This window comes from Oryzias melastigma, linkage group LG22 (genome assembly GCF_002922805.2).
Source record: "Oryzias melastigma strain HK-1 linkage group LG22, ASM292280v2, whole genome shotgun sequence".
NCBI lineage: Eukaryota > Metazoa > Chordata > Actinopteri > Beloniformes > Adrianichthyidae > Oryzias > Oryzias melastigma.
In genome coordinates, this window is record NC_050533.1 from 27,097,723 (window position 1) to 27,123,288 (window position 25,566).

Sequence of the window (25,566 nt, forward strand, 5' to 3'; positions counted from 1 at the left end):
ACACGTTTGTGTGAATTCTATGAGCTACTGGGGAACACTAAAATGCCCTATTCAGCTGCTTAATCTAAATTCATGCATTATCATCTACACTTACATGTCAGTTATCACATTTACTTCTATTTCATTTTTTGTTTGTTTTTGGATGAGAATGCTTTTGAAGTACTGTAATAAAATACAGAACAGAAAGCAGTACAGCACCGCAGAAACAAAATAAAAAGATAGATTTATATATATATACACTCACCGGTCACAGCATCAGGCAGGTCCACATTGCTAGTACTAGTTGGACTCCCTTTTACCTTCAGAACTGTCTTAATTCTAACACCCAATCTGATTCTTCCGTTCTCCCTTCTCCTTCATTTATCCCTCCAAACGGAGAGTTTAGAAAAAATAGGTTCTCATACACTCAACAAGAATATAAACGCAACACTTTTGTTTTTGCTCCCATTTTTCATGAGATGGACTTAAAGATCTAAAATTCATTCCAGATACACAATATTAGCATTTCTCTCAAACATTGTTGACAAATCTGTCTAAATGTGTGATAGTGAGCACTTCTGCTTTGCTGAGATAATCCATCCCACCTCACAGGTGTGCCACATCAAGATGCTGATCTGACATCATGATTAGTGCACAGGTGTGCCTTAGACTGCCCATAATAAAAGGCCACCCTGACCATCAATGAGCAGTTGGACAGTTATGACTAACAAAGTGGCCAGTGAGTGACTGTATGTATTTAGCTATGTAAAAAAACACCCATCTCACCTTCTGCAGGTGATTTATATACGTGCGTTTGTATTGTTTTTTCTTTTTTGTGCGTTGTTTCCTTCTTACCTGCTTCCACGCTCGCCTAGATTAAAGTGCATAGGAAGGTGGGAAGCCTGTTGTTTTGTGCATTGTGAGGAGAGGCGGGAAAACCCCCTGATGCTGATAACTGCATGCACAGAAGAACTGCGGCTGCTTTTACGTAACTTGATCTCAGCCGGCGCTCATGTTTGTTCAAAGGGACCAGCTTTTGTTTTGATTTTAGCAGCTTTGAGATGGGAAGAGATAGATGGAATGTGTGTGAAAAGGTGTGTGTGTGTGTTTGTGAGCACTGACGGCCGTCTGCTGGGCTCCCTACGGGGCCCCTCCTTCTTTGTGATTCTCCCTATACACCATCAACACCTCATCTGTTCTCTGCCATACATTCGCTCAATTAGTGGGAGCAGATGGAAAGAAAGAGCCAGATACACAGGCACGATCTAATACACACACCTCCATCCTACTTCTTTTTATCGCTTAGGTAATTTTTTTGACATAGACTCCCTTCCTCCCCACCTCCTTGCACTATACTCTTTCTTTGCTCTGCTTCTCCAGCTCAGCCAAGGATGGAGAGCTGAGGAGAGAAATCATGGAGGCAGGCACGGATCATTAGCTATATTTGTCCCTACTTCCTGCAGCAGATGATAGATCCAGCTAATTACCCCATGTTGCCAAGCCTATCGCACGCGACACGCGGCTGTCGTTATGACGGAAATCAGCGTTCACTCCGGTGTGTGCCGCATCGCTGATGCTATATGATTATTCATGAGGCTGGAGTCAAAGGAGAGGCAGAACCTCAGATCCTGACAGGGCTGTGTGCATGAGATTGTTCTGAAAATGATTTGAAATGATACATGTTCTCCATATTCTTCTTCTCTTTGTGTAGAAAATGAGCACAAAGGAGATGTGAAAAGCCGTTCTCTCCAGCCGAATGTTGCAGTGGTAGGAAGGGTCTGGACCAAAGCGCCGTCTGAAGCCGGGAACATCTCAGGTAGAAGTTTCTCTTCTCACCTCATCCACGTCACCTTTCAGAAACTCCTCACAAACACAAAATATCAGGCAGTAAAACTACAAGGACACCTCTATGATTCAAAATTTAGATACTTCTATTTTATTTTAAAAGGATTTGTTTGCTCATCACTACTTTGTTTTTGATTGATTCCCTTTTATTTTTAAACACAAAAATAAGCAAAATGAAAAAGTGAAAGTCATAAAATGGACAAGGAAGGAGAGGGTAGAAAAAATCTGAATTCTCACCATTGGGATATGTTCAGTGATTCGTTATTGAAACATGTCTCACCATGGACATGTGTTCAGAGGAGGCAGGTGAGACAGAGACTCACCTGTAAACAGTCCTAGCCATCCTGAGCAACTGATAATACAATTGAAATGTTTTCACTAATCTGTTCTATGAATCTAATTTATGTGAATGTCTTTTCATTATTTTTAACCTCAAAATCAGTGTATTTAGTTTTTTTTCTTTACAATTACGGTGCAGGCAGTGAGGTTAAAGACAGCAGAGTGCGGGTCATTGCATGTCTAGTTTACAGAGCGGTATGCTAAAATGTCATTCTTTATTAACTATTTATACATGTTAGACATTTTTATTATGTGTCTTTATTTTCCATACAATATCTATTAGTTTGTGGTTTCTTTGGTGTTAGTATCTGACATAAAGCTCCACTGAATAGATGAATGAAGGCAGTAAGACAGCTGAACCTTTGCATTAATACATAAACAACAGATTATTTGTGTCAGGAGTGAGAGTTCTGTCTCCCCCTCTGGTCACCAGCGGGAGCCAGAGTACTGAACACACTCCGGCCCAATCTGAATTTTTCCCTTTCTCCCTTCGCCTCCATTTGAAGGAACAGTTTAAGTTCAAGTCGTGTCTGGAAAATGTTTTTTTTAATCCGACCCTTCAAACATAGGGAAACAAATTCCTAAACCTCGTCGAGCTGAGAATCTCTTTTCTTTACGTGGATGCACTCTGAACCACAGAAGTTTACATTTAAATGTAAGTAATGACTTTTACACTTTTACTTTTTAAATGACTTTTTGTTGTAGCGTGACCTTTTTAGAGTTCTAAAACCGATGTTGTTACGGATTTTTGAGCACTGGAAGCTCTGCACTGCCGCTAGCGGACCGGCGATTATTGGTGATGTTATCAAACAAAAGTGATGTCCGAAATATGAGACACTATTTTTTCATAACTCTCCGTTTGGAGGGATAAATGAAGGGGAAGGGAGAAGGGAAGAATTGGGATTGGGCCTACATCTCCCAGCAACCCCCAGATGCCACTCAGCTGACTCTCACTGCCAATCACCCACAGGACACTTAAGTACTCCACAGAGCTTCACTCAGTGTGAAGTTTTGTTTGTGCTGCCCTGCCTGCATCACCGAGCGTTTCTACCTGGACCTGATCTTCTGGTTCTGTCTCTGCTTCATGTCTGATTGCCTGCCGCCTGCCCTGACCCTCACCTGGATCCTTGCTACTGTAACCCTTGTGCTATTCTAGGCAAAATTGGGGTCATCTGGACCCTACAAGACTTTTTTTCCCAGGATTTTTTATCTTCACCAGTGTCTGTGGCAGACAGGAAATCCTGTCCATCTTTGTCATGGGAGGGGATCACACATCATTGTCAGGGTGGGGTCATCTGGACCCCATGGATGATCCCATGCTGGTGATTGACCTCTGCCTGTCTGACCCTGATTTAGCTTTGTGGACATTTAGCTGTGCTTGGTTCCTGCCTGAACTCATATACCTGCTGCAGGTGGAACCAGCTGTCTGCCTGTTTGAGACCATTTGTTTATGAATGTCTGTAAGTTTTTGGGAGGGTTTTTACTGCTGCTGTTGCACTAAATTAGGTTTTTTTTTTTCACTTCATTTTTATTCATCAATAGTAAAAACATACAATATAAACTTGAGTTGTAAACTCAAGCATGATAGAAAAGGAAAAAAAAATGAAAAGGGGACAGAAAGAAGAAAAACTTATTTGGTCTGCCCCTTTTAACAATCAATAAATCAATCAATAAAAAAAGAAAAATACAGATACACAAGCATTCGACTGATTTAGTATACAATAAGAGAAGATTGGGAAAGAAAAAACAAAATCTTATAATTACAACATCAACCAGTGTGAAATGAACATCATACCTCTGGGATGAGTAATTGTTATTTGTATTAGATAGTTTTATAGTCATTGATTAAAATGTTTTTAATGTAGTTTTTAAAACTTGATACCGTTGTAGCGTTTTTAATTTCTACGCTCAATTTATTCCATTTATTAACTCCATATACTGATATACATCGTTCTTTTAGCAGTATTCTGTGTTTTGGTTTCACAAATATTTCATGTCCTTTTAGATTACATTTACTTTTTCTTTTCATGTATCTTTTCATTAAATTAGGAGAAAGGCATTTCATATTTACTTTATACATAAATTTCAAAATATTAAAGTTTATAAGATGATACAGTTTTAATAGTTTAATTTAATAAATAATGGATTAGACGGGTCCCTATAATTACTTTTTGTAATAATTCTTATTGCTTTTTTTTGCAATATGTAAATTTGATAAATATATGTTTTATAAGTTGTACCCCAAATTTCTATACAGTAGTTCAGGTATGGCATAATCAAGGACTTATATAATAGATATAAAGAATTACTGTCTAAGAACCATTTTACTTTGTGTAGTACTGCAATTGCTTTTGCCATTTTGGATTTAACAGAGTTAATTTGTGATTTCCAAGATAGCTTTTCGTGTATAATAACTCCCAAAAATTTTACTTCTTTTACTCTTCTGATATTAATATTATCTATGTTTAATTCAACTGTATTGTTTGTATTTCTATTACTAAATATCATAAAATATGATTTATCACTATTTATTGATAGTTTATTTCCATCAAACCACGCTTTAATTTTTCCTAACTCAATCTGCACCACCTCTATCATATGTTCAATATTGTCTCCCGTATAATAAAAGGTTGTGTCATCTGCAAATAAAATGGAATTATTTTTTTGGGAATGTTGAGCTTAAATCGTTTATATAGATAATAAATAGTTTGGGGCCAAGGACTGACCCTTGAGGTACACCACAGGTGATATGACATAAATTAGATTTGGTGTTGATCACCAAATATTCTTGGAGTAATCGCAATGATACGTTATTTGGTTTAGTTTTTTAAGTTTTATTAACACAAAAAAAATGACATTTACAAAATATCAGGTTTTTAAAAATCAAATCACTTTAAGACACAAGAGCTCACACACCAAACAGAAATGAACTTGAGGCTAAAAAAAACTTTGCCGGGAGTCCATCTCTGATAAAACGACACAGGGCAAAGAACATTTTAAAAGCACAACTTTTATTTTTATTTACAGGCTTTGTTTGCTGTGTTTTTTTATAGAGCATGTTCATATTTGTATAATTTTGATAAGGTATATTTCAGTGGAAAGCAAAATCTCTTGGGATGTTTTATAAGTTTTTTTTTTTCTTTTTAAATAAAATTACCCAAAAGTAAAGAAATTAGAGTACTTCATTTCTAACTTGTAGAATTGTTAGACTTTTTTTAGACTAAATTTTCTTATAGCGGGATTTTGTTATGAAAATAGACTTTCAGAAACTGGAGGCTTAAAATTGCAAAAATATTGTCTAATTATACCACTCCGTGGCCTGGAAAAGGTTGGGGACCACTGCTCAAAGCCACTTTCCTTGTAGCTCCAACCTCAGCATCATCACTGTTCCAGACATCTCCATCTGCTTCCCTCTCCACTTCTTTCCCACACGGGTGGTTTCTCCTCTTAGCTCAGGTCCTCTACCAGATTCCTGGGAGCTTGAGGGTCCTGCAGTATCTCAATAAATGTAAGTAAATCCCAAAGGACCGCTGACAGAATCAAATGTTGGAATGGTTCTCCCTCAAAGGCTTCAACAATGACTTGTATATTTCTCTCGAAGCGGTGTTTTTAAAGTAGAAGCTGTTTACATCCGCGGTCTCGTGGTCGAGGCGTGGAAAGAGGCAGACGGTTGCAATAAACTCACTCCTGATTGGCGACAGTACTTCCTGTAGATTCCATTACTCAGCTATGACTCAGACCAATCGCTGAAGATGGGTTGCAAATGGCGGTATCCGTTTCAGGAAGTGACGGTGAAAGCGGCGGCCTACTTTCGCCCCCCTCCGGCCGAGCCGCGGAATAACTCCACACTGGCTGACCGGTCCACAGCCCCAAAAAGGTTGGGGACCACTGTTTTAGTGTATTGCTATTTCCCTTATATCTAAGTTTTAACGGCAATCAGAAACAATTTTATGCAACTTATTCAAGGACTTCCATAAAATCCCTGAAGGTCCACCATTAACAGACTTTAAATTATGATATATGCATACAGATTTTGAGAAAGACCGTTTGATCCTGTTCTTCTAACCCAAAGACAGTTTACATGAGAACAAAGAATCCTTCAAATGAAGCAAATAAACAGTTAAACATCTTTTAAAATAGAATTTAATGTTCCACTTATGACACTGGTATTCAGGAACAGCAGATTTTTCGATGGTGTCCTTCGAAACTTTATCCGGAGATAATTATTCAGTGTTGTGTATTTCAATGTATGGGCTGCATAAGAGTTTCAGGTGTTGTAGAAAGCCGGTAGACCACCACTGATTCTGAGATTGAGAGGGAAATCAGAATTAGCTGCCCCATTTATTATCTAGATTAGATTGCAGTTTTGAACACCCATCCTTGTATTCAGACAAATGCATTTTTTAAATGGTGAGTGTGTGAAGACATTGACTGTGAGGCAAAACAATTGAGAAAAAGACTATCAAGTTGGGAATGAATCTAGAAAATGTTTTATTGTAAATTCTCCTTTTTCTCTCACTTCTGCTTTCCTTGTAACTGGTATGTTTAAAAATATTTTGTTTTTCTCTTTCAAATCCCATTTTAAATACATTTTTTGTCAATTTTTTAAGATGTATTTCATGAGACTGCAGTCTACAAAATGTGTCTTGTTTTGGCTGCATTTGACGCACTCACAGAAGTGTTTTTTTTAATCTTTCAAGTAAAATAGGTGACACTTCCTGTCTGTTCCTGACCAACACATTTGCAAGTATTTAGCCTGTTTGGTCCAGCTTTGTTTCAACAAATCACCCTGATGTTAAACTTTTACAAACTTTACAAAGTACGTTTACTTTTCAATTAACAGCTTTAAGATGTACATGTAGAGATGTCATTTTTTGTAAATAGAGAAAGAACATTGCATCTGTCATTGACATCACCATCACGGCTCTGTTATCATGAGGGAAAAATAACACCATTGATCCAGGAGCTAATTGAGGCATGGGGAGTGTATAAGCTCTGCTCCTAATCCTTAATACTCGGACCAACCTTCATTACGGACGTGACATTTTGTCATGAGAAGCCAATCAGAATATTTATAGAGGGCTCTCCAACATCTGCAAAGATGAGCACACGTCTTAAGTTAGCAAAATCTGTGCAACTTGCTCCAGTTTTTGTATTGGTTGTTTTGTTTTCTTGCCAAACTGACCTCCTGTTGACGGCTTGATTGGAACTGATCAGAGTTTTGCCTAAAGATTATAAAAGTGAGGTGTCAAACAGAATTCTTCTTTCAAAGCCTTTCAGAGTAACTATATTCATATATATGATCATATTTTACCTTTGGCACAGGAAATTATGAATTATTTATGAAATATTAGTTATTTTTGTGGTCTTTTTTCATAACCAGAAGTAAAACGACGTTCACTTTGTGGGTGCTGCCCATTTCATGATATCAACCTAGAGCCGTCCTCAGCAGCGTGTCTTGCTTTATTGAATCAAATGTCAGGACCATGTCTAGCCTCTTTGACGTGCTTGAAATGATTCCTAAGCTCCATCTCAAGTGTCATGGTTAGCTGTCTGGTTGGGTCCGTATGTTCAGCCCTCGATGAGATGTTGTGTCTGACTGGAAGCTGATACACCGCTGGACTATTGTATAGATTATGTCTGCCACTAAGGACACAGTTGTAGCACCACGTGCACTTCCCCTCTCCCAGCGCAGGGCAGCTGCTCAAGACATGTTCCACAGACCTTGTGCCGTGGGCAGAGGATGTGCAGACCCCCCGGAGTGAAGATTTGACAGATTTACGAGAACAGCATGCACTGATCTAGATGTTGTTGTTCACCTTTCAAATCAGCGTGCACAGGTGAGATGATCTGGCAGGGTTTTTACACAAAACTGTGTTTTATCCGTGGCACGGCACAGGGACACCCAGGCTTGGACCCATCCAACGTTAAGGGTCTTGCCTAAGGATCCACACTGGATTAAGGTTATTACACCCCACTGGGAACCCAGGTTTCCTGCATGCCAGTCCTACACCCAACCAACTGAGTCATCCAGCTGCTGGTCTTCCGGACAGAAGCCTTGTCTGGGCATTACCAATTGGTCCTGACTAGAGTTGGGCACCGGAGTTTGGTTCCAAGTAGGAACCGTTATAATTTACGCGGTTCTACCAAACACGAAAGAAGGTGCTGCAAACCGTGCCGCCTTTCAGTGCTTAGTTTCATTGAAGGTCTATTTGTCTTTGAACATGTCAGTCACTTCTACTCTGTTCAGTACTTTGGAGTTCTAGACCAGGGGTCACCAACCTTTGAAACTGCGGGCTACTTCATGGGTACTGAGTCATATGAAGGGCTACCAGTTTGAAATAACACATTTGCTTAGTTTGCCTTTAATTATAAATTATTAATAATAATAATGATACTCCTCTATGTAAAGACACTGATTTCTCACCATAATTATCAACAATGACAACAAGCTAGGAAACAAATATCAATATTCAGAATTTTATTAATCTCAAAAGATCTTGGGAGGGGGCGGGTTCACGCAGCTCCTCAAACGCCTGAGAATTGACCAAAAACAACTTTTGTGGAGTGTTTTCTTTTATTGTTTTTGTTGGTAACCACAAAATAAAGAATCTTAAAACAGTCTTGGTGTCTCCATGTGGGAAAGGGAGAAGAGAACGCTTCATTCTTTGTTATTGATTATCTCGTTAAAACGAGAAAACGATTAAAAAATAAACAAATAGTGGGATAGGCCGTTTTTGGCTTCAGCAATAATGAACATATATTTTTAAGATGTTTTAATTTTTAATTCTTTGTGAAGGAAAGTGTGATTTCAAAAAATTGCATCACAATAAAATGTAATTTTCGAGCAGCTCACAAGTGAGTTGTGCTATTTTTAGAAGAGACCTGCGGGCGACTTATGTGGTGCTTGAGGGCGACCTGGCGCCTGCGGGCGCTGTGTTGGTGACCCCTGATCTAGACAATCCCTTTGCCTTGCCTGTGATTGTGGGCGGGATCATATAAAAGCTCTGATGGGGCGAGCATGAGAGTGCGCGCCGCGCAGCGCTCAAGTGTCTGGCTGCATTTCACATCAGATCACAGAAGTTTGACAGGTCGCTGCGTCACATCAGCCAATCAGTAACTCAGCTTTGAGCACGTGATAATTTCAGTGACCCGATCACGGGTAAATTACTGATCCAACACGAGCTTTTTTGTCCTGTTGCAGTGGTTCTCTGGCTGCCGCCATCCTCCCGAACTTCAGCGGAGCTCGCTCCCTCCACTGAGACAGCCGCTGCAGGGAGCGCGGATCGTGGTCAGCTTGCTCGAATCTCCTGAAGTGAGAAATGTTACCAATTTATGTCGAGACAGTAATAATAATTTAATTAAAAAAAAGGTCCACTAATTTCCCTCCTCTCAGGTTAATGCGTAACATTAACTCAGTCACAGAGACACAAACAGCAGAAGCGGCTGTCATCCAGACACACCCCGAGTGAGATTTAAACCCCGGTAACCCCTCAGACAAGCTCAGGATCACAGGTTTGACAGGCAGCGAGCAGCGGATTTGCTGCACGGTGAAGGAGTGGCGGACCACCGGTTTGCGCTAAAGAGAGGAGGACCACCTGTTTGCGGCTCGGAGGTTTCGGAGGGAACAGTCAGCACATCAAAAAAACGACAACAAAGAAACGTCAATTTTTGACGTGGAGGTCTTAACCATGCGTCAGTATGTGACTTGGGAATGAAAATGTGTTGATTTGGGAAGATGTAGGCATTATTTATTATAGCTAAAGTACTGAAATTGGCACTGATTAGGAACCAAAGCCTAAGAACTGCTTTGACACCGGAGCCAAATAAAACCCAATTGGTGCCCAACCCCAGTCCTGAAACCCCGCTGGCATAGCTACTGTCTTGCTCTAGCTTTCCTTCTGCATCTTTGTGGGGATCTCTCCCAGCGACATCTCTCTCACCATTGGAGTTCATCCTGTTATTTTAAGTTCTCTTTGGTCATAATAAAGTTCAAATTATTGATAATTGTTTAACGCAAGTGTTGCTCTGTCTGGGCTGTTGCATGAAGGTGTATCACTAAATTTGATGGAATTCTATGTTCTCAGACAGTGTGTGGAACAAAATTCAACACGCGCTAAACAACTTTTTCTGCTCTTCAAGGTGAATGTTGAAGGAACCATCCTCAGTGACATAGAGACCAGAGTTGCCATGGATTTAATGTGTTGTTAAGTGTTTAGTGTCAATGGTGGTAGAGTATCCACAGCACCATCAAATACAGTACTCCCTCCTTATACTGCTCCTATAAGATTTACAACATATCCTTGCTTTACATCATTATATTTTCTCCCTTTGAAACATTTATGGGCATTCATAAAGAAACACACAATTAAGGCTGAGGGACTCTACAGTAAAGTGAGCATGATCTTACTAAATCATGTTTAATAAAACAAGACATCTAAACATGGCCCCTGTCACGGTCCAAACCTACTGAGCATTAATATTTAGAGGTCTCTGAAAATACTGGAACACTCAGAGGTGTTCATCTTCTTCCACAATTTTCGATGGGTTGTAGAGACCCATAGGCAGCCTTTTACAGACATGGAGCCGTGACATACGTGAGAGTGGAAGCCAGAGTTGTGCCAGTAGTCAGGCCTGATAAGATCAGCATTCTCTGACATGGAAGCACACGGGTTTAGACAAGGCTGGACTGTGTCATTACACTTAAACAATATATTTCCAAAAAAATGAATGAACAATCATAGGTTAATTGGTGACTCTAAATTGTCCCTAGGTGTGAATGTGAGAGTGGATGTGTGTGTGATTGAGGCCCTGCGACAGACTGGAGACCTGTCCAGGGTGAACCCCGCCTTCACCCATCAGCAGCTGGGATAGGCTCCAGTACCCCCGCGACCCCGGAAGGGACAAAGCGGTCAGGAAAATGGATGGATGGATGAATGAACAAATATCACTGCCTATTTCACTGCACAGCTGCAATAGGCTTTGTCCTGAAACCGCACTTTATAAATGATAATACCAGGTCAACCGATATTTTTCTGTTAATTAAACACAACTCCTCTTAAGTCCAAAAGGTAGTTTTTGTCTGCCTTAAAAGTTTCTCATCTTTTGTCCATCAGTTTTTTATCTAATAAATTCAAATAAATTATCTGTTTTAAAGGGGTTTATATGTAGTTTTTTGTTCTTCTTTTTGATTTACTAAACAAAAGAGTTGAAATTTATGCATGTTTTTCGCTCTAACAATATGTGTGAATCAGTTATTCCTATCAGGTACCATTTTTACCATTGATTATTGCCACATCACTTGTGTTTTTTTTTCTTTAGCTCAAAACAGACACCAAGTGAATTCAAATCCCTGTAGACTGAATTTTTCAGTTTGACAAATTTAGATTTTCTATTCTCTATACTAATCAGAATAAAATGTTCTAGTTTTACATTTTGCTGATAGACAGCTTTCTTCTAAACTCTCCACAACAAAACTTTCTGCAGTTGGAGTAATGTGGAAGCCTTCTGAGGTGACCCCCTAACAATACTTGCAGTGTGTTTGTATGTGCATTTAAGTAAATTACAGGTAACGCGCAAATACTACATATCAGCCTTATAAAAAAGACATTCTATCAAATTAATTTGCAAGATAAACACTTTAAAAGGAAAAAATAGCCCAATCTTGAAGAAACATGTTTTCAAATGAAAGATAACTTTGCATTGTAGCTTGGTGTCTTAAACAGCTTGTTTGGGCTGTCGTTTCAGATGGAGGTGGATGCAGACGATAAGCGCCATCGCACACGCTCCAAAGGTACCTGCACACACACGAGCACGCCACTATTCAGGGTGACCTTCACTCCCCCAATGCAAACATGCACATACGTGGCACGCACACACTGTTGCACAAATCCTGCGCTGTCACACTTGAGTTGCCTTCTCTCACTGCTCTCCCTCCTGCTTCCCTCTTTTTATGTATCTAGCAGGACAGAAATGGGAGTTATGGGATCTTTGCTCAAAATGTAGCATCTGTACATAATCTGACAAATGACACAGACTATCTCAAAACAAATGATGTGTCCTCGTTAAACAGACGTTGCCTCCCTTCATTTCATAAATCAACAGCTTTCACTTTTATGCATTATGTTCTGTTTTAAAGATGTTCACCTAATTAAAAAGGCAACTTCTTGACGCAATCCTCGTATTTAAATGCTATTTCTGTCCTTTAAAGCTCAAGAAATCATCAGAGTCCCTTTGGATAAAATGTTTATGAACCACAAAACCAGGAATATAACATTTCACAACAATAAGGGCTGCGACAGACTGGCGACCTGTCCAGGTGAACCCCGCCTTCGCCCATCAGTAGCCGGGTTAGGCTCCAGCACGCCCATGACCCAGAAAGGGACAAAGCGAACAAGAAGATGAATGAATGAACAACAAATAAGGGAGTTATCTATGATCAAGTATTTTGTCTGGAACAGAAAGCCTCTGATGACACAGATGGGCATAGGTCTGAAGAGGAAGCCATAGACGTGTTGGTGTGTGTAACTCTGCACACTTTCCTTTTGCTGTATTTACTGGTTTCCACATTTTCCAATGTAATGTCATAGCGTTTTAAAGCAACTAGTGTCTCTCCCTAATCCACATTCATATTCTCAAAGGAACTGATTTCTCTGATGTTCCTCAGATTACCTGAAAACAAATTTTCAAAAAGTGATTTAAAGATTTTTGGTGAAGCTCATGTTTTCATTAATTCTGCAAATGAAGCAGAACTTTTGAGATTTTGTCACATTTTTTCAATATTAATAACAAGTTTGCCAGCATGTATATCTTGATTCTGCATTCAGGAAACTACTCTTTTATGTGAAAAAAGTAAAAATCAACAGTGAAAAAATATACTTAAAATACAGTATGCATAACAGATATAAGGTTATACAACAAAGGTAAAGGCATAAAACATAAGTGCATTCTTGGTGCAGTATTGGTATCAGAGAAACAGCATCAAAGTGTCAGACAATGACATTTGACCTGCTGTGACCTTTCCTCGAGAATGTTCATAGTTTCAGAGAAAATGGGAAGCTCTGAGCTGTGCTCTAGATTTTGACCTGGACGAGGCTGCTTCAATGTGAGAATACTTTGAGTTGATAGAGAAAGAATTTATGACATCTAAACTAAATCAACTTTACATTAACTGAGCTAAAGTGAAAAAAGAACCATGCCGGAAAGGCTTTAAAACGCAACAATAAATTTTTTAATCTTAGTCTATTTGAGCTTTTTTCTATTGTAGGTATGTTTAAAAATCTTTTTGATTCTGAGATTAAAACTCATTTCTATAGAATCAAAATTTATTTTAGAGACATTAACTTAAAAAAACATTTTAGGTAAAAATCAAAATGTCTTTAATAAGCTTGATCATTTATATTTAGGACTAAATAAGACAAGAGACTTCTTATTGCTTCCTAAATATTTTAAATTCTTTGATCTTGCACTGCATTTTATTTAATTAAGAAATGAATGAGAATATAAAATAACAACTATAAACATTTTCTTTGATTCACAGTATAGTAAGTTTTTGTATGTACAAAGGTACATATGAATAAACAGGTCTATGCTTGTATTATGCAACCCTTGTTGTAAAATTACAGTGAAACATTAACCATATTAATACGTATTACAATATGATAACAGTTTTCTATAGAAGGTTTCTGAGCAGTAATTCAAAGTATTGTGCAATTCTCAATTGACAATTCAATATTCCATTCTGGCTTGTAATATGAAATGTATTTTGAAATTTACAATTCAATAAGACAATTAATATTTATATATATTGAATAACAACAAAACTCAAGTCAACATGCAAAAGAGTGCCACCCTGGTCTAATGCATTCTCATTCGCATTTGCAAAGATCAAATTGAAATGCAAAGTGTCAGACGCTCATCATTTACTATGCAATAGATTTTAAGTTACTTTTAAATGAATTAAAGAGAACCATTTATTGAAATGTAATTTTAAAATGTTAAATTGTAAATTGCAAAATGCATTTTCAAAATGAAAGGTCAAATTGCATATTGAATTGAAAAATGCATAATTTGAATTATGACATCAAAAACCCATGACAATTTACAATGCAATTGATTTTGTTGTTGCTCAATGCTTTTTTTAGAATTGTCATAATGAAATGTAATTTTTCATATTGAATTGTACATTTTAAAATGCATTTTCAATTTGTATGAATTGAATTTAATTGAATTTGCAAATTTAATTGTCAATTGAGAAATGCATAATCCTTTAAGTTATGGCTCAAAAAAACTTCCATAGGTATTCTACTGTTTTTCTTCTACAAAGTGTCTTTTTGTAAAACACAGTGCAAACTTGGAGAAAGTCGTACAGTATTCTGCTGTATGGTGCCATGCTGGAAATTGCAATTGATTACGTTCAGGTACACACATTCAGTTCCAAGTAGGAACCGTTATGATTTACGTGGTTCTACCGAAACTGGAAGAAGCTGCTGCAAACGGTTCCTTGATATATTTCATTGAAGGTCTATTTGTCTTTGGACATATCAGTCACTTCTACTCTGTTCAGTACTTTGGAGTTCTAGACAATCCTTCAGCCTCTCCTGTGATAGTGGGTGGGCTCATATAAGACTGCTGACGAGAGCAAGCATCCGCAGCACTCAAATGTCTGGCTGCATTTCACAGCAGATCACAGAAGTTTGACAGGTTGCTGTGTCGCCTCAGCCAATCAGGAACTCAGCTTTGGGCATATGACGTTTAAAGTGACCCGGCGGCTAAAATATTAATCCAATACGAGCGTTTGGTCCTGTTGCAGTGAAGCGGTTCTCTGGCTGCAGCCAGGTTCCCGGACTTCAACAGAGCTCGCTCAACACGCCGGGAGATTGACAGTCCCTGCAGGGAACGGGAGCAGTCTGCTCGGGTCTCCTGAACTGTGATATTTTACATACTTTCGTTGAGACAATAATTAAAAAGGTCTCTTATTTCTCCCCACTCTGGGATTAATGCGAGACAACCTTCAAACTCAGTCACAGAGACACAGAAACACTGCGGAAGCGACTGTCATCCAGACACCCTCTGAGAGATTAAAACCCTGATAACCCCTCAGACTCCACGGCCCCTCAGCAGCAGTGTCCAGCTTAGGGTCACATTTTTGACAGGTGGTGAGCATTCACTCGTGAAAGAGTGGCAGGCCATCAGTTTGCAAACCAGAGTTTGGGGAGCTTTGATTTAATGAGAACAGCCAGCAAAAAACTACGACAAAAAAACATCAATTTTTGATGCAGAGGTCTTAACCGTCAATTTGGACAATTTAGGAATGAGAATGGGTTGATTTGGGAAGATGTAGACATTATTTTTTATTACTTAAGTAGTGAAATTGGCACGAAGCAAAACCAAAGAACTGCTTTGGCACCGGAACCGAATAAAACCCAGTCGGTTCCCAACCCTACAACTGAGTGAATGAAATTACGGTATTTTATTGTTTATATTGTACAGTAAACTACAGTATTTTACTAGCTAGACTGCTGCCTGTAAAATACTGGAACTTTACTGTGTAAAGTTTTACAGTGTGTGTACTTTGATAGAGAGACGGTTGAAAGAGTGAAACAATCTTTCAAAAAATGTTGATGAATTTTCAGACTTTTCATTTTAAGATTTTTTCATACTTCCTTTTAGCTAACTATTCCTTAATTGTTGTTTCCTCATTTCATTTATAGTAAACTACACAGATCAGTAGTCACATTAGGTAGGCATTCATTCATGTTCTTTATGTGTGGGTGTGAGTGCATGTTTAGGAGCAGTATTCTGTAAAAAGGAGTATTCAGTGTGTTCAAGCTGTAATGCTGGTCTGTTTGTCTGCTTCTCCCTCAGTGCCTGTGGATCCAGCATTGAAAGAGCTTTTCAGGTCAGTGAGACTGAAAAACGGCATGGCTTTCTGCCCCCCCCCCCCACATGCACACACACACACACCCCCCCACACACACAGATTCTACATGCACTTGTATCTACAGGGCAAAAACGTCAATAACTTCTTCAACTTTTTTCCCAATTGTTTTTTTGTCATTTAGACATTCATTTCGTCTCTTACATTTGCCGTATGCAGTGTTTAAAAAAAAAATTAGCACCAGAACTAAGTGAATTGAACAAAATTCATTTTGTTTGTAATTACATGTAACATTTTGAACATGAAATATTCAGTTTTTTTTTTTAATTTTGCAAATGACTGACTAAAATAATTCTGATTTTGTCTGATGTGCTGTGTGTTTTAGCACGATGATAAATTATGAATTCATTATCCATGTAGCACCACTTTTCTCGCTCTCTACGCCCACAGCTCTAAAGTTCTCGTTGAGAGGAGTGGGTGGAAAGTAGAAAACAACTTTTTAAAAAATGTCTTTAAGTTTTTGATTTTAGTAAAAATAGAAACTTTTTCTTATGAGATGGTTTTACTTATTTTAAAACAGACAAATTAGGAAGCTTTCAATAATCACATGCTAGTAAAATATGTACAGTTTTAAATTTTAAAATAGCATGTTTAAGATTTGTTGTATTATCTATATTTTCAGCATGTGTTTCTGTCATTACATTATTACAATAATTATAAATAAATTCCACAGACTCTATACCCAATATTATACAAGCAAGTCATTTTGCTAAAAATAAGTTGTTTCAAAAAAGATGTTTTAATATGAAGAGGTTAAAAGAGCTTGATGAAGTTTGCTGCTTGCTCATCCTTTCCTTTCCCTACTCTAAGAAAAAACCTACACTCATGTCATAGATCTACAATCTCTGAACATAACAAGACATAAATGCCTGAAAGTAAAGCTGCAAGAGTCCATAACATGTATCTCCAAAATCCCTGTGAGAAGCCAGGAGAGGAAACCTTTACGACAGGGGTCTCCAACTAATTTGGCGAGAGGTCCAGTAACTCTGTCAGCTTGGTAGACCGGGGTCCGAACGTGCAAAAACATTCAGTCAATATTTCAATTTTCTGTCCTTTTATTTAATTACAATGTGTAGTTAAATTTGCAAATAACTCTTTTAGCTTATTGTCTCAACAAGTATTTCTCTCATTCCTTTTTGTACAAAAATACATACATGTACATGCATTATAGAGAAAAAAAGAAGATTGTACATAAACTTGCTTCCTTATAGTGCAACATGTGTGCTCTTTCACAAACTTTAACATTCTGCTGTCTGTCACTTAAAGTGCAACAGGTAACATGAATGTACCTCAAAAAGCATTCATAATTAATCCCTCAAATGTTAACTTTCTGTTTTACAACCCTTAAAAGTACGTTGCAAATAATGGTACATATTGAACATTAAAGTAAGAGCTTTCATAAGTGTGAAAACCATTATAAACATAAATGTAAACTATAAAACAGACATAAAGAGACGTAGATGGCACTTTGAATGATGGTGTTGAGCTGGAACTATATGGAGCTAAATTGGGGCCAATATTATTTGAAACCCAAATAAGACAAATTGAAAAAATATTGGTGTTTGGCCAAAAAGAATTTAAAATGTCCGAATTTTTTTTTTTACTGTTCTAAAATAAACGTAATTATTTTCAACTGAAAATGTTCTCTTTTTTTAGGTTTCAAACTTAGAATTTCAATTGCCAGACTTATTTTTTCCAGTTTAAACTGTTTTTTTTTTTCTTTTTTGAATATAAAAAATTCAGTTTCAAAATTTTTGGCCTTGTTGTGGCTAACACAAAGGGCCAATCAAAACTCAATGAGAGGAATAACTTTAGTCCCAGTGTCTTCACTGACTCCTAGAGCCGTGATAATTACGATCAGAAAATGTCTGTATCGTCTGTTCTATCATATTCTGAAGTTGTCCCAAGACGGATGTAAAGATCAGAGTTTTATCCCGTACAAACCGTGTCCAAAACTCTGTTCTAGCAGAGTCAGTGAATGCACCAGGACTGAAGTTACCACACTCACCCATTTGGTTTGGTCCTTCGTGTTAGACCCACCACAAAAGGGCAAAAAGTTTTGAAACAGAAATTTTCGTATTCGAAAACGAACAAAAAAAAAAATAATAATAAATAGAGTTGAATCTAAAAAAAATGAATTGAAATTTGTAGTTTTGAAACCTTAAAAAAATTGAACATTTGAAGCTGAAATGAAATTCATTTTAGAATGGAAAACATTTTGACATTTATTTTATTTATTTATTTTGCCAAACATCAATATTTTTTTCATATATAATATTTGTTTTATTTGGGGTTCATATAATATCCATCACATCAGTGCCCATAACCCTGCACATCTCTGGAAAGCAGCTCGGTTCTTGTTGATGACAAGGGAATCTGTCGAACCTTTACTTGAAGCTGCTGTCCCTCTTTTAATTTCTAATATTGTTTCTGTCTTTGCCTCCATACACCCTTAAATCATTTTGGAGTGACTTTTTGTGCTTGCCCAACATCCACTCGTGAGCTCGTTGTTGTGCTGTTACCGTCTGTGTGTTGTACGCTCGCACTGTACTTTCAGTTCGTATATTTTCCGTGACCACGTCACTCATTCTGTCGGGTAATTTGTGTCAGAAGTTTTGTGTTTCGTCTCGTAGCGCCGCTTGATATCAGCGCTCTTAACAAAGGCAGCAGATTCTTATAATACAAACCGGCCTCGTTAAACTCACTGCTGGTAAATAAAAGCGGAAGGTTCGGTCCATCATCTCGAAAGACACCATTTTCAGTCCACTTTTCTAATTGTTGATAGAGCCATTGTTCACGCACAAGTATACGTCCCAACTACGTAAACATTAGAACACCACTTTGAGCTTTTGCCGGTTGAAGGACCCCAGTCTGAATGTAGCTGTCCTCGCGCGCGCCTGTTCAAAAATCGCCGTGTAAAGATGAATGAAAAATCGTATTTTTTATTAAAAATGTTTGGCGGTCCGGATAAAAGGATCCCGGGGTCCGGGACCCCTGCTTTACGACATAGAGAAAGCGCTCAGGGAGGGGCTCTCTGTTAAGGCGGGCAGTGAGGCCTATTGCTGTTTAAGGGTCTATGGTGTACATAATGACCAAATCATTTTCTAATTAGGGCTGAGCTGAGAAGTTGTGGTTAGCATCATGCCTCAAAGCAAGAAGGCCCTGGTTTAGACCTGCTTTCTGTGTGAGTTTGCAGGTTTCCCTGTGCATGCACCCGACCAGGTTATGAAGCCTAACAGCAATGATGTGTTTCTAAAGGCTGTGTCCCACTGCTGCTACCTGCAATTTGTGCATTGCCCACATATGTAATCTCAGCCTTTTGTGATACATGCGGGGGGGCTGCCGTGTTGCAGCAATAGGGCGGTTGACCTCTGATCAGAGGATTACAAGTGTGATTCCCGCTTTACCTGCCCATGTGTCAAGGTGTCCTTGGGCAAGACATTGAACCCACCTTGCCTCTGGTGGTTATAGGTTGGACCAGTGCTTGCCAGCAGAGCTGCCATCAGTTGGTGTGTGTGAATGGGACAGTGACAAGCACTTTGGGCCTCGAGGAAGATAGAAACGTGCTATACAAGTATACACAGTTTGCCGTTAACCATATGTGATACACATGATTCATTAGTGTTTCTTGCATTTGTCGATCTACGTGGATGTTATCAAGGATTTTGGCTGATTGGTCTTTACGTGAATTCTGTTTTGAGCTGGTCAAAACTTTTGGTCAGTTGAGAATTACGCAGTTCATGTGTATTTTACATAGTTTATTTGCAATTATTATGTTAAATCTTATGCAACAGTACATTATTTTTGCAAGATGCATACGCATTTTTGTGGCTTTCCACTAGTGCTCCATATACAGTATGTCTGTTAGGGCTGGGAATCAGGGGTATCTCACAATACGATGCAATACGAAATACATGGCTCACAATATTGATGATGACACATGTAACACATACTTTTTTAGGAAAATATATCCCCATTTCTTTTGTAGCCTGAACAAATCATAACAATCAACTTGTGTCTTACTTTGTTCAACAAATAAAAGACACTTTAGTGCAGCATTGCTGAAATCAGTAATAGTATGTATTTGACAAGCATTGATACCAAATGAATTTGAATTATGTGTAAAATTCAGCATTAACAATAGTAAACATGAACAGCAGTGCCACTACTTAGTGCAAAATTCATGTAAACAACAGAACATAAATTAAATAAATCAAGTAGCAGCCAGACACGAAGGTGCTCATGACAGCCAGTCTTGAAACGTGCGCCCCCTATCTACCTCCAAAGGAACGTCTCACCAAAGGATGATGAATATAACATTTTACAGCTTCTTCAAATGAAAGTAAAAGATCAATACTTGGTGAGAACTCATCAGGAATCAGTCACAGGACTAAATATCGCAATATATTGCAATATCGATATTTTGGCACGCCCCTAATGTCTATGTAGGTCTAATTGACTTTTCACACATGTACCCCGATGTGTAACTTTTATATCACGTATACAGCACAAATGTAACATTGAAGTTACATAATTGATGCACAAATAGCTAATGAATTGGATTTAAACAGCACAATAATCACGCGTGGTTCATACATGGTTTATGGGTTCTCTCTAAAGAAAAACAGGATTAATCAATCTGCTGTCTGATTCAAAACAGTGAAAGAGTGCAGCCCAGGGCCGGACCTGGACGGAAGTCATCCAGAAACTTTAACTCCTTAGAAACAAATACACATCTTTGTAAAACACAAGGGTGTCATCATTTCAATTGTTGTGTTCCTTTATTTCTAAAAAGTCAATTCAATCTCAATGTATTTTTTTTTATTTACTGCACTGTAAAAGCATGTTCTATTTATCTTTTTAACACCATAACAATGTCCAGCTCTAAGAGCTGAGTGTGTGCTGATGTTCTCCCTGTTCCATAAACCTTTGGAGTTTTCTCAGGTTACAACTATCATTTGTATAAATCCACTGATTTAATCTTCATCCTGAATTGTAATCAAAATAATGCTTTCTTTCAAAAGTTCTGTTGTCTGGATGTCAGAATTCATCACCTAAGGATGTTTAGGAAATTGCACATTTTCATCTAAATTGATCTAAACAAAATTCATTATTTTATCTTTTCAACTCCTTACAGTACGTGCTCATGGCCATCCCCCCTGACCTGTGGGGTTCATGGAACAGAGGATGAAATGTTGACCCTTTCACCCCTGCTGTACCTGGATGTCAATCTAAGCAGGACAGTGTCCTTCGCTGAGTTCAGTTCATGTTGATGTTTGATGACCTGAAAACATTGGATTTTTCACAGATTAGGCTTAGAATGTGTAAAACTTTCAGATTATAATTCCAAATGTCACTTGACTGATTTAGGGATTTGCATTCTGCCTTTGTTTCTACCCTCTTCGAGGTACAAAATCACAGCTTCACTTAGTCAGTTGAGCCTTACTCTGTTCTTGTTATTGAAAGCATGATACAAAATACTAATGGAGAATTTAATTTACACCAAGCCTTTCAGTTGATTTAAGTTTGAGGTGAAGAATTATCAAAGTTTGCAAGCAGCTTTTGGATGAACGACACAGCTTCTTTTCTGGAGAGTGGAATGGCTGACATTGGAAAAGCAGCTGGTTTTCTCTGCATACAGGTGCACCACCTGGTCTGGAGCAAGAGGCTGAACCGCGGCTGATGCTGTGCTGGCTTACGTTGCACATGACGACATTAGTCTTCTAGGAGGTGGAGGAGGATGGAACTGGAGACTATTATTGCTACCCAGTCAGACCTTTCCTTTTTTACTCTGTTTTTTTTGTTTTCAGGAATTTATATTTTAATATCCATGATTATATGTAGAACATTCTGATAATCAGTTTTAATTTGTTTGGTGTCCTCTACTTGTTTTTGCAAAAAGATTTTGTCAGCCAGTAATGTGTGAATTCCTCTTGTCCTTGGCTGTGTCTTAAGGGGTGGTGGATGGATCTCAGATAAGCATTCCAGTCTTCCTTCATATCAATAAATAATAATCCACCCCGAAGATTACTGCATAGCCTTTAGCTGATATTTATAGATAGAAGAGGTGGATTCTTGCTCCACTGTCCAGAGCTACCAATCCTTCTTCCCACCCCCCACCCCATTTCCTATATTTCTTTTTCTCTCATTTTTCTTCTCTTCCTTCCATCTGTCCAACTTTCTCTCCTTCACTGTGGTGCTGCCTGCAGAAAGTAATTAATCAAGGGATCGATGAGAAGCCTATCTCCAGGCTGAGGCGTCTATAATGTCAATAACGCTGCTCGATGGCTTCTCTCTCCTTGGAGAGCTGGTAGTCTTTGGAGCTAACAACTCTGACTTTGCATAGAATAGCGCGGGTTAAATGATCCTGTGCATCTGTCTCGGTTGATTTGGGTGCATTTCTTTGTTCTGTGCATCAGCATCATGCACACATTCTTCTGCAGCTGTGACGTGCTTTACACACAGGATTTTCTCTATAATGCATCCTTAAAGGGCCTTGTTAGTCTCTTTCATAGAAGTCACCTCCTCACAAGAACAAAGCTAAAATTAGTGAGTTTAAACTAGTGCTGTCAATCGATCAAAAAAATGAGTCAGATTGTCTTACTGTTGGGTCATTAATACAATTAATGTCTTACAACAGGTAAATTCTATACGACGGTATGCAGCTTTTGTATAAAAACAGGCCAGAGAGAAAATGTTTTCCTTCATTTTTATTGTCTAAAATGTTTGAATTTATAAAGTGTTAACTGAGACGTGTAACTTGTGAGCACAAAACACATCAAGAGTAAGATAAGCACGACTCTAAAGACGTTCATATTTGCAGTATTACTCCAAGAAAACAAAGATGCTGACATACAGCATAAGAAACAGATTTTGTGTTTCTGCACTGGGTGAATACTCGATTCTGATTGGCTGCTGGGTGTGGCTGCACGTTTCAAAAGAAAGATCTGGTCACAATGTTCTCTATATGCAGACTTCTTCAAAACAAACCTTTCCTTCATGATCTGGACAAAAAGAAGCAGTAAGAGGTGAACTTTCTCTCTAAACGGATGAATCTATCGTGACGATCAGCGAATACGTCACTTTCCTTTAGTGATGCAGTCGAGGTCACTGCTGTTCAGTGACACATTGTCGTGTTGCCATGATAACAGGCTGCATTACTTATCACACAGCCCACCTTTTGTGAAAAAGCAAAAGCATTCTAAACCTATAAAATAGCGATTGAATACTTGTTTATTTTGTAAGTGGCCATGTGATAGGCGGGACAGTACCTGAGGAAAGATGCATTATCAGAAATGAACACACATCATGGAAGCCTGAACCAGCAGAAGACGGCAGCTTCGCTCAGTGTATTTAATTGGTGTTAATAAATATTCACGCATTCATTTATTTTATGAATCGCATGTGTTAAAGCGTTCACGTTGACAGCCTCATTTAAATACATCATGGAATTAAAGTTTGATATACCACTGTGTCCCTGGACAGACAAACAGACAGTCAGAAAGATTTATTCCAGACACAGTCCAATCAATAAAACTACATTAAAACAGTACAGTTTCAAAAAATACACAAGTTAAGAACAATATACAAAAAATAACAATAATCAATAAAACTACATTAAAAATCAAAATGTCACAAATACACAAGGTAAGAACAGTACACAAAAAATGATAAAGCTAATAAAAATATTAATTATGTGATGTACCATAAAAATGAGTTAAAGGGACAGTTAAAAAGACAGTCTCTCCCGTGTCTCCATATTTTTGACTGGAAGCGTATGGCACTAACTCTAACGTTACTTATGGCCAAGATGAGGGTGTTCTTTGAAGCATTTAGTCTGCAGATGAAGCTGAACATTAGTAAGTGTATGCAAGCCTGAAGAGTGTTAATTCTGAGGGCCACAAACAGCTCACTAGCACTCGAGGTTTTTTTTTTTTTTCAAAGCACAAACTTGGAGATTTTCAAAAGATTCATATAAATATACTACATTTGATTTCATCAATGTGTCAGTTAGACATTCAAGCATATTACTTGACTCCTATTAGTGTTTTCTTTTACTACAGTTGTAAACAATATATATAATTTGTGAGTCATTTAAGTTACAAATGTTTCAGTGAAGATCTACTGTACTTCATATTGGAACTTTCAAAGTGTCCTAATAATTACAGCTTTAAAACCAACAGAGAACACAGAAGAGGTGACTTGTTTCCACAAAAGTGCTTAGAACTAGAATGTTGTTTGTTAGGTGGCCATTCATGAAAGAAAAAAAGAATATATATATATATATATATATATATATATATATATGCGTATATATATATATTTATATATACCAATGAAACCAATGAATTGAATGTTCAGAGTTTTCTGTCACAACGTTGGTCTTGGAGTTTGTGTTGAACTAAAACCTCTCTGCTTTCACATTCCCTCCACATCTCCAGTGTCATTTGCATATTAACACTCGACTATGCTAATCATGTTTATTGGGGTGTATAAGCATTGCAGATGAGCTGAATCAGGACAGCTTTGTGCTACAGACCACAGGGTAAAAGCACTAGGAAAGATTTGCCTTACCCCACTGAAAATAAATGGTTTCTCCTCGTGCTGATCTATTTTCTAATGACAAAAAATGTTCCAGGACACCAGAAATGTTTGTGTTACTACAAAAAGACTTCCTCTGATTTTAAACAAAGGTCATTTCCAACATTTTTATATTTTATTGCATCATTTCACAAGTGGCTTTTCTTACAGTGCAACCTAAAAAATAGAACTGAAACTGAATTTGCAGAAGAACATATTTTGGGGGGAAAGGGTCAAAACAAATCAGTCACAGAAATGACATAACGTGAGCAAAGATAAGCATCCATACATGTCTGCAGCACTAGCTCCTCGTCTTTAAGATTGTCTCTCTTAAGTTATGTTAAAATCACATCAACTGTTACTCCATTGGGTGTTCAAAATGTGTTCTCCCCATTTGAACTATCAACGTCCCCCCCACCACCCACCACCTCCCCCGTCACACCCACACATCTCAGTGGCCTTCCTCCAAACCCATTCCCTTACTGCTGATTGTCAAGCAGGGATACATTAGGTCCCTTTTATATGGTCTCTGACCATGTCTTTCTTTCTTTCTTTCTTTCTTTCTTTCTTTCTTTCTTTCTTTCTTTCTTTCTTTCTTTACTCATTTCTACTTTTCTTTCTAATTTTCATTTGGGTTTCCCTTCAGAGTTCTCTGCCTCCCTTCCTTATTCCCTATATTTTCTTCCTTCCTCTTCCATCCCAACCCCCCGCCCTCCTTTATTCTCTCTCCTTCCCTTCCTGGCTTCTTCCTTGCTTCTTTTTTGCTTTCTCTACCAGAGCTAATTCCCTCTTCAGATGGTGCAGCTCTCATTTGCATACTTATCAAAGTATTTGGACCCTCTGACGAAAGCTGTAGCAAGGTTAGGGTCATTAATATGTTAATT

The 25,566-nt window shown here is 38.1% G+C and overlaps 1 protein-coding gene across 1 annotated transcript in view; it reads left to right on the plus strand.

The window, feature by feature from the left end:
* The window catches only part of myt1lb (myelin transcription factor 1-like, b), a gene marked incomplete at its 3' end in the record, with an annotated part of 113,467 nt that overhangs the window by 49,255 nt on the left and 38,646 nt on the right, over positions 1-25,566 (plus strand). The window contains 3 exon segments of the mRNA XM_036209921.1: positions 1,691-1,795; positions 11,911-11,956; positions 16,030-16,063. Of these exon segments, the coding sequence (XP_036065814.1) occupies positions 11,911-11,956; positions 16,030-16,063 (80 nt within the window).